The 10349-nt window shown below is 39.2% G+C and overlaps 1 protein-coding gene across 1 annotated transcript; it reads right to left on the bottom strand.

Annotated features, from left to right (window-relative positions):
* Positions 1-1770: 1770 nt before the first annotated feature.
* slc26a10 (solute carrier family 26 member 10) lies at positions 1771-7693 on the bottom strand. The gene is made up of 18 exons (XM_069688455.1): positions 7389-7693; positions 6869-6979; positions 6501-6658; positions 6204-6368; positions 5962-6114; positions 5788-5870; positions 5547-5694; positions 5343-5456; positions 4786-4863; positions 4599-4694; positions 4097-4203; positions 3746-3815; positions 3372-3554; positions 3196-3250; positions 2970-3058; positions 2806-2860; positions 2562-2668; positions 1771-2457 (listed from the first exon to the last, which is right to left on the bottom strand). The coding sequence occupies exons 1-18, from the start codon at positions 7651-7653 to the stop codon at positions 2419-2421; spliced, it is 2076 nt and encodes a 691-aa protein (XP_069544556.1). The 5' UTR covers positions 7654-7693; the 3' UTR covers positions 1771-2418.
* Between the last annotated feature and the right edge of the window lie 2656 nt (positions 7694-10349).

The following is a 10349-nucleotide window of genomic DNA, read 5'->3' as shown; positions in this document are numbered from 1 at the left end:
TCTTCTTTACTCTTCTATTATTTAACTCAAAACTTTCACGATTTATTTAAAGCCCTTTATGCGTAATCCAAAGAGACATTAGATCCCTGGGATTGAAACCTATAGACAACAGCCTAAAGAGTATACATCTAGCTCCTCCTCAAACTACAACAATAAAATGCATCTTGCATGCTGTTGCATTAACAGTCTATTCAGTCAATCATGAGCACAAATGGTACTTTGACAACTTTTTGCTGTAGGTAGGCTACATTTAGCCTACTTAAAGAGGAGTTTGAATCAGGAGTTTTACTTGTAATCAAGTATTTTTTATAATATTGAAAAATAATATTTTTAATAAATCTGAGAACACCTTTCACCAAAGAGTTGCGGATATGAAAATATCTGATGGTGTGATCTGGTTAGGTTGTTGTTGTTATGGGGACACCTGATGCGCACAGGAAGGCCATATGATCATTAAGGATCAGGAACCTACAGACTGTAATTCCAACGTTTCACCACAAGGTGGAAACATAAGATCATGCAAAAATGCCTCAAGTTGAGTGGTTCATCTACTTTGAGAATTAGAGAATATTTTGCTGTATTTCAACTATTGTTCCTTTTGTACGCGTCCAAATTGCATTCATTGGTAATATTACGGATCACTTTGGGTTTTAATGTTTTATTCCACTGTAATCCAGTGTTGTTCTGTGTTTCTGTTTGTTTTTCCTTCTTGGTTCTTTTTCTTTGCTGTAGAAATAAGCGATCGGTACTGAAAGGAAATATTAGATTTATTTATTTTTTACTATGGAGGTCGACAACATAAATATATCCTGTACACATGCTCATTTTTCCCATTTTTTCAGAATTGCCTGCAAGCACCATCTCACAGGTAAAGCTAAGCCTTATACAGCTGACCTTGCTGTCAGTTTTGCAGGGTTACTTATTGAATATGTACCTTTTGGTAATGTTTGTGCATGTTTGTGGGCCTAACTGTAGAATTTGGCTTCGTAAACATTTGGCCACAGCCTTGTGTACCATGTTCTAATTGAAGTGGACTACTTCCTGCCAATTAGCGAAACACTCCTTGAGCTTTAAAGGGAAAACCCAAAGGGTATAGTATCTGGAGGCCTCTTTGAAATATGCACAGGAAAAAATTAATAACTTGGCTATCCAACATCAAGCAAGGAAAATAATTAGCTTTTTTTCTTTTTTGTCCCATTTTTGAACTCGTATAGTTTGAGCAGGTCAAGGTAACAGAATTGTGATAAGGAGCAAAGGGAGGAAAGCTCAACTGTTGGACAGCAGAGGGCAGCATGGAAGTAAGATAGCTGTCACTTTTAATTATTATAAGGGCAAATATAAGCATCTGTCAGCCTTGCTTTATACTATGCAACATTTTTCTTAGAAAGTAGGAGTTAAGGTGTATTTCCTTGTAGATTGATTGTTGCATAAACCAGTAATCTGTAGGACTGATGACCTCCAGTTTTACTCTTTGCATGGGCAACATCTGCTTTCTTTGTTTTCATTTCAATCAGAGAATATTTTTTCATTGCATCTCAGTGCACACACACAGATGTACAATTCCTCAACAAATACAAAGACTGCTCTTCTTCCCTCCTCACAATCTGACAGTGGCATGCTTCACATTCCACACCGTGATTCCCTTCAAAGTGTTTAATAACTACCATGACCCAAACACAGATATAGAGGCCTACAACCCAAGTTTCTCCAATATTTATCAACTTTAGCTTTGATTCACTGAGGGGGAAAAAAGCACAGTAAAAGTTCTACTTTTTGGAGGATCTATTTATTGTCAAATCAGCCACTGGATGGCAAAGCTGCTGTACAAAAGGTCTATCTTATAATCTTTCGTCAGTATGGAATTTACTGCACACAGCTGAATATTCAAGCACTGGACTTAAAATATAAATATACATAGTAATAAAGTATTTGAACAAACTATGCAGTGCACTTCATATTTATTTGTATTGCAAAAAAACAGAAACTAAATAAATATTACAATGCCAAAATACAGCATATATGACAATAAAAACAGTTAAAAAAAAATGTCTTCTGTCAAGAACAGTATTATGGACATGGCTAATTGTTTTTCAGGCTTCTTTACACTAAAATTTGTATTGTAATCCCTTTTGCCGGATTTGAACCCATCTGATTTTTGTTAATGTGTGCCTGGAGTATCTGCAAAAAACCGGTAACACTGTACTGTAAAAGTTATTGTAAATCATGGTAAAGCGCTACAGCAGGCTGCTGCTTCTTTGAAACACTGGTATAAGGTATAATCCAGACCAAACGCTGGAGCGCTCCCATACAGCTGAGAGACGTTGTCTCAGTTAATAAAACAGAAGTCCTGGTGCTCTCTGCCATTTCAGTCCCAGACACTTGGTTGAGGGGAGCATGACTCATCACTGTCCTCCTGTCTCAGACCCAAACTGTCGAGGTGTTCTCTGGAGGCTTTTCCTACAACAGATGACAACTGTATCATAATGTTTTTCACAGAAATCCAAGTCATAAAAAAAAAATCAAAGTCTCCTCTATATTTGTGGAAAGATTCCAATCTCTACCTTCTGCTGCTGAATGTACATCACAGCATCATGAACAGTGACGAAAATATGTTGAGGGTTCATGTAGTTCATTAGGCCACTTGATGTGAGAATTTTTAAGACACTCTCTAAAAGGGACATAAATCAGTAGTTGCAGTCAGTATTTGTCATCCTTCTAAAAATTAAGAACATCTTTTTGATAACATAATATACACAGAATATACGAGATCAATTCATTGAAATATTTTGGATACATAGGCCTTACCATTGCAGTTTGACAAATATATATGAACTCCGACTTTCTGGCACTCAGTGCACATCTGCAAAAAATCCAAAATCAATCAATGACTTTGACATAATAATCAGAGACATGAGGGAGAGATGCCACCAAAGGCAAGTGTACATTGTGTCTTACTTTTACTGACTAACCTGTGTGAAGAGTCTTGCTCCAGCAACATCAATAAATATCACACTGCTGCAATCGATTAACACTGCCTGGACATCACTCGCAGATGTTTCTGCAGAAAAAAAAAAAAAGGATTGTCATTTTACTTGCAATATTTTAACCAAAAAATATCTATAAAATATAAATGCTTTGTACAGTCTGCATATTTAGCAAGGTTCACACAAAGCCACTATAAAATGCATTTCTTACCAGATTTAAAGAACTCATTTTCTGAGGAAAACGATGTGTTTGCAATGCCTCTTTCCTAAAGAACAATGTAGGGGCGGACAAGAAGACTGAAATTAAATTGGATTTTACAGTGTGTGTATGGCGTAATCTGTATATTTTTTTTGTCGAAGCTCATTCAGAGATTGCTGTCGTCATACCACAGTGTTGACGGTGGCCTCTCTCTCCCGTTTCTCCAGGGCTTTCCTGGCCTTCTCACGGCTGCGGATCTTCTCTGGCGTCAGGCCCAACAGCCTGCTCATTTCATCCCTGAAGAAGCTGCGGTTGCCGTAGTAAATGGGCCCGTTGTATGTCAGAATCTTCACTCCGGGCACTTCATAGCACTGAAAGGAAAACAGGGTAGTCTCATCTATATTCTAGGACATTCCCACTGCATCCTCTCTGAGATTAAAATTATTAGTTGCTGGATACAAAAATAATATCATACGTGCCTCAAAGTTTGGGTAAAAGAGCCTGAGGTGGATTGTTTTTTTTGCACATATTGAAAGAAACAATAACCAGAAACGTTGCTCACCTTGCCGTGGTTCTCCAGAGGTCTGTAAATTTCTGTGTTGCTGGCTCGGCCAAGAACTGAACAACCAGCCCTGTGGAATTATTGGTCATCAATTTTGAATTAACGTAACAAGTTATGGTATATTATTTCTTGGTCAGACAAATATTCATTGTTGTGTCTAAAATATATATATATATATATATATTTCCTGCCTAGAAGATGCCTTTCTGGTGTTTTATGGAAAATATTTTCCTGCTTTTGAGTATGACATTTATCTTAATTTGGGTTAGGGTTTAACCTCCATGATGTGCATGGTATTTCTTACGGTTGAAACTGAGCCACAGTATTCGCACAGAGGGAACATAGATGTACCTTTGTGTGCGGCAAATGACGGTCATCATAGAAAAAACCACCCCGATAGCCAGGCCAAGGTCCACATTGAGTACTACCACAGAGAGCCAGGTTACAAGCCAAACCATCTACACAAAGACACAGACCCAAAACATACAGTTACGTCAGGATATATCAAACAACAACAGAAGCATTTTACTGTAAAGTATGGTCAATTTGTAGCCATGCGACTAGTGTGAAAAGTATCCATCGTTCCATTGTAGTAGCCCAAGATTTCATGACTTGATTACTATACTTTTTGGCTGAAATAATGTTTATATTTAAATAATTTTGCAACTGTGAAGCTATAGTTATTGTTTAAAGTTATATGCATCTTATATTTTTCAGGAGGCAACTAAGTTGTTGCTCACAAAATTTCAGCTATACTGGGGAGATAATTAAACAATCTCCTTGCCAATGTTTTGCGTTTACTGTTGCACAGGGACCACAAGTCTTATGTCTATTGTTATTAAACTGGCCTTACAAAGTCAATCTTGCTGATTCTCCACAGCTCAGGTAAGTCTTGGAACTGCAGGAACATTTGCCTTAGGCTGGTCACATTGATGCATGCCAGAACTGCCTGAGGAGAGAGACAAGACAAAGGATGAGATGAGTGAACATTGCCCCCCTCTCTTTGTCTTAGGCTTGTACAGATACACACATGATCACACCTTAGGCAGGAAGTAGAACAGTGGTCCAATCAGCAGCAAGACAATCAGGACAACCAGACTAGTGAACAAGCCAGAGAGCTGCAGGAATAGACACACAAAAACATAAGTTATGTGTATGTTAGAGGTAAAATAAGCTTTTTTATATTTTTCTGTTCATCATTTTCATATATTTTTCATATATATTTCATATATATATATATATATATATATATCTCACACACACACACACACACACACACACACACACACACACACACACACACACACACACACACACACACACACACACACACACTATCTCACAGCAACTTGTTTTGTTGCTATGTGTTTAAAGTACCAGTAAAAATAACATTAATGTCATTGTGTTTTTCCTGAAGAACATTTCAACCAGTTTGCATTGCATGTGCATTTGGCATAAATATAAAGAGTATTTTATTTTCTCTTGGTGTGACTCTTCTGTTTACATTTGAATTGTGGATTGTGTCTTTAATACAAAGATGGTACCAGTAGCACATAAATGAAGATGCACATGAACTACTGTATATCATATACACTACCTGTGTGTATCCTCCAGCACTCTCGAGTATATTAGTGGTGGCTAGAGTGGCAGAGCTGGGGAAGCAGGTAAAGAAGGAGGACACTGTGTTGGAGATACCATGAGCCAGAAGCTCCTGAAATCAAACAGGTTAAAAATAGTTAGCAGAGTGTCAAGAATCTGAACTGACATTTCAGCAAGCAGTTGTGACATTCCTGGATTTTACCTGGTTGGGGTGAATAGAGTATCCATGTTTATCAGCATAAATCATTGCCAGTGACACAGACACAGCATAACCAACAAATGTTATGGCTATTGTGTCTCCAGCGATGGCAGGAAAAGTGTGGAAAGCAGGCATTTGTGGCCTCGGGAATCTGAGGATAGGAAAATTTGAAAAATTACTCAAATTAGCTACTGAGCTCAGTTTTTTTTTTGTGTGTTTTTTTTATCCAAATCTAAAAGATTACCCTGCAGGAATATGGCCAACTATCTCAATGTTGTAAGTAGAGTCGAGCGAGGAGGCATAGGCCACGCCTGTAGCAATAATCACCTGAAAAGAACATAAAATCCTAATTCGTAACCCGTTAAAACATTGTAAATATTTAATATACCTTCAGAATTCATAAACCCAGCTGACTAACCGTGAGAATCTCCACGGGTATAGGTGTGCGCAGGCGGTGCCGGTAACGCATGTTGATCTCCTTCACTGGGACGAGGACAGCAAGACACAACAGAGAGATCAGCAGCTCCGCCATGTTGGTGTGAGGCAGGTTCTCCATCACTGATGCTAAAGTCTGAGCACACAATTCAGTGAGTAGATGAAAGGCTCTGTGCTTAAAGAACAACATTTTGGGAGACAGCATCATCATGAAGCACTGCTTACCTTGAAGAGGGAGAAGGTCCCCGTGTGGCGAGGGAGCCGCAGGCCCAGCATGCTTTGCAGCTGTGAGATGGTGACATGGAAGGCAGCAGCACTGGTGAAAGCCTTAACAATTGGCTCTGACAGATAGGTGGAGAGGAAGCCAAGCTGAAGACCAAACATACAGAGCTGGGACACAAGAGATTAACATAACGAGGTGAGTGTCAGAGAATCCAGTCTGATACCAGCCATCTCAGGTGCATTCAATATTTTGTTTTGTGACTTTTCAACATTGTGATTTATACTTTGAGCATCTCTTACCATAATAATTCCTGAGAGAAGTGCTACAGCTGAGGCCACTGCAATTCTCTGGGCCTCGAAGTCAGCCACTTCAGTCGAACTTGAGTTAATCTCCAGAGGAGTGGGAACCAGCTGCTCCACCACAGAGCCTGTCATCAGACTCACTACAGCAAAGGTACCTGAGAACAGGCCAGACATCTCACTAACACTGGAAAACACAACTGACGCGACTTCAATTTCAAGATGGATGTATAAGATCATATAACTGTATAATATTGTTTTCATGGCAAAGATGCCATTTCTTGTTTTCCCTGATATTTAAACAATGTTGGCTCCTCTTCTCAAAAATGTAGCCTATGTAACAGATGCAAAGTCGACCATCATCTTACCTGTGGACACATGGCGACCTGTGCCAAAAAACATATACAGGACAACAGGGAAGAAGGATGTGTAAAGGCCAAATATTGGGGCCACAGATGTCAGTAAAGCAAAGGCCATGCCTGTTTGGAGAAAAGACAATGAAAAAAAAAAAACAGTTAATATACAAAATTAACTAAACAGTTAATAACACTATTAATAACTTAATAATGTGTTTGTTTTCTTTTTGTTTGTTTCAACAGACTATTCTCCACTGTGACCATATATATTTGAAAAGTTTCAAATTTAAACACTTATTTTAACTTTACAATAACATCCCTGTTCAAATTCAATAGGCTACAAATTCAAAGCATCTGTATCAATGTTCAGAATCAACACTTAGAAAGCATTACTGTTATGATAATAAAAAATAATACTATTATTAAAAATGATAATAATAATCAATCGCAAGCACAGTGCCTCCAGTAAGAGAAAACAAGCTGCGAGTTATTAACTGCACTCTAACGTTTTCATGATGTTATGTTTCCTCACCTTGCGGAATATGAAGAATACCAACAGTCAGGCCGCCTATCGTGTCTCCTAAAATCCATTTCTTGAGTCTGTATCTCGGCAGCCAGTTGAAAATGGGGACTCTCTCCCTCAACAGGTGAAGGCAGGCGCGTCGCGAACATCTGCACCTCCCGGCGAGTTTTTCTCGGAGCCGCAAACTTTCACTCGTGTTATCGTCGGAGCCGAACGCCTGTTTGAAACGGTCCTCCGTGTAAATATTCCTGTACACGGCCACAGAAGAGCTCATATTGACCCCGTAGAGATGATGGTTGTTAAACCATGCGAGCTGCTGTTGTTGACTCAAGTCAATGTGTTGTCAATTGCAATACATTTATAGCAGACTCTGTGGCATTTTCCTGTCAGACTCTTCGTAGCCAATGACAGGGCTCACGGCTCAACTTTTTTTTGTTTTTTTGTTACAGTATTGAACAACTTTTTCACATCTTTGTCCTGCCTCTGAAAACATAAAGGTGTGCTGGACCATTTTCATCCTGCAGAAATCCTCTGGGTCCTAATGCTAAAAGGATTTTCCTGCAGGAATTAAAAAGTCAGACACACAATCTGCCTGTTCTTCATTCACCATCCCTCCTCCTAAACACACACTCTCACTCACACACTCCTTCACACTGCACAGCTCCGCGGTAGGTACAAGCTCAGAGGAGGCACAGTTGACCAAGTCATACAATGTATGGCACTGTGAAATGCCTAAAGAGATCAAAGTCATATTGTTGCTGGAGCTGAGGTGTAACCTCAAACCATGTCTGTTAGCGAGGAGTTCATTTCCGAGAAGGATGGATGTCTGTAATGGCTGGGTGTTTAAATTGTGTAGCCGCAAGGAAAAGAGTCTGCATGGTACCCTCTGTGAAACTCAATCACACATGGCAGCTTGGTTCATGGATCAAACCACACCTTGACTCTGATCAGAGTGAGATGTTGTTCTTCGTCAGCCAGGAGTGAATACAAGGGAGCTCTGGATACATACAAGATAAAACACGTATAACAGAATCTGTGTGTGCTTCATATATCATATAGTTTGAAAACTCCAACCATATAATCAAACTAGAAATGGTCTACTTGAAAGTATGATTAGGATGAGACAGACAAGGAAATCACAGTCTGGAAGAGGGTTCAGACTGACTGGTGAATACAAACACGAAGGAAATTGAGAATTTTTCTCTGCTAAAAACCCAGTTTCTGGGCACTGTGAATGAATACCTCCCGTCTCAAGGCTACGTGATAAGGGGCAGGCAATGCCACTTTCCTATTGTTGTTCGGGACAACACCCAAGGATTTTGGGTTGAATGGGCCTAAGACCTTGGCTACATGGGCACCTCCTTTTAAAGTTAAACATTGTACTGTACATGCACTGTACCACACGTTCAGTCTTCAACAAAGATCACAAAGGATGGAATGCACATGTAAAAGTTGTTTCATCTTGTTTGAGGTGAAATCGTCACCGACCATCCCGCCAGTTAACATCAACTCAAACATACACTGAGCAACTGCAACATTAAAAACATTGAGAGATGAAGCACTTTAATATAACAGCAACACATCTCCCTTCATAAGTATTATAATGTTCAGTTGTTATTCAGGCAGATTGAGAGGTGTTGTATTTATTTTAATTGTCATTTTGGGGACTAATTTGTGGCGCTGTTGAAATGCACTGGGTTACACTGAGAAGTGTTGCTAATATTTTGCCGACCCAATACATTTCAATTGGGGTAACATAAAGTCAGAGAATTCTCTCAGCTCAAGGGCACCACCAATTACACTCTGTAAAATGACCATTGACACCTCTCCCAATCAGAGTGAATAACAATTGAGCATTATAATCCTCAGGAAGCTGGTATTTTTTGTTGGGCTGTTTTAATGTTACAGCTGATCGGCGTATATGGCAACAATTCTATCAATGTTTCCTATCTCGTATACAAGTGCCATAGTGGCTGTGTAATGCTCATAAAAACACTTTTAGACCTTTAGACCACACTAAATCTACAAAAATGTCTGGTTGGTTTTGGACACTTGCGGTCAACACCACAACCAGCTGACAACCAACAGCCTGCCATTGCATCCCCCTACAAAAATTGTGATCGTAAAAAAATAAGCAAACTAGCAAAATTAGACATCCTGGACACATCACTTGCCTGTGATCTGCCACAAACCAGTGATCAACATTAAACAGTGACAACACTGTAGTTCAGATTTGGTTGTGTTTAAATTACAAAAGCAACTTCATCAGGTTTTTGAAAAAGTCATGGTTTGTGTTAAAATAAGATAAGATGCTTTGTCTTTGTTACAATAAAAAAAAAAAAAATTAAAAACATGGTAAAGCTTGGTCATGTTTTAAAAACAATGTCGAGTGTTTTAAAGTATGTTCTTTTATTTATGTTTTTCAAACCGGCACCCAACTTCCTCCTGTGCTCCTGTCTGACAGGGAAGAGAACTCAAACGCACGAGACAGGAGGCGGAAGCTGAAGCCAATTGCAAGCTTTACTAGTTCTGCGACTTTGATGCAATAATCGGGAAGCTGGCAAAAGTCATACAGGAGGAGAATAATAAGCTGGAAAGCCTGGAAAAACTCACCCGAAACAACAAAGACGTATCGATATGGCGACTGAAGAGACTAGGGATAGGGCTGGACAGTGGGGCTGATTGGCCGACGAGACACAGGTGAGTATAAAAACTGGCGGGAAAAAATACAGGCACTAAAAGTAGGAAGTAAATTGACTTAATGTAATGGGGTGGGTGATTAAAAAATAAAACAGGAAATACAACAACTAAAAAAGGCTGATTCATGATTGTCACAATTAAGACAAAAGGGATTATGCTTTTGTTCTGAACTGTCATTGGACAGTCTCTCTTTAATTTACTAGATGTTTGATGTTTTTTTACTGGGCCCCAAAAACATCAAGCTGTAGAGCTGCAGAGTTGATATACCTG

The sequence above is a fragment of the Brachyistius frenatus genome, unplaced genomic scaffold, assembly GCF_029030835.1.
Source record: "Brachyistius frenatus isolate BFR_SWC_R1_liver_20210118 unplaced genomic scaffold, ASM2903083v1 Contig_6, whole genome shotgun sequence".
NCBI lineage: Eukaryota > Metazoa > Chordata > Actinopteri > Embiotocidae > Brachyistius > Brachyistius frenatus.
The sequence above is the reverse complement of the archived record's forward strand: the minus strand, read 5'-3'. Positions and strand labels throughout refer to the sequence as shown.

Excerpts from the sequence above, each read along its gene's own strand:
- slc26a10 (XM_069688455.1), bottom strand. The coding sequence starts at position 7,653 with ATGAGCTCTTCTGTGGCCGTGTACAGGAATATTTACACGGAGGACCGT. Across the intron at positions 6,369-6,500 it reads TTCTCTCAGGAATTATTATG|CTCTGTATGTTTGGTCTTCA; the intron begins GTAAGAGATGCT and ends CTTGTGTCCCAG. Across the intron at positions 3,251-3,371 it reads AGGCCACCGTCAACACTGTG|GAAAGAGGCATTGCAAACAC; the intron begins GTATGACGACAG and ends ATTGTTCTTTAG.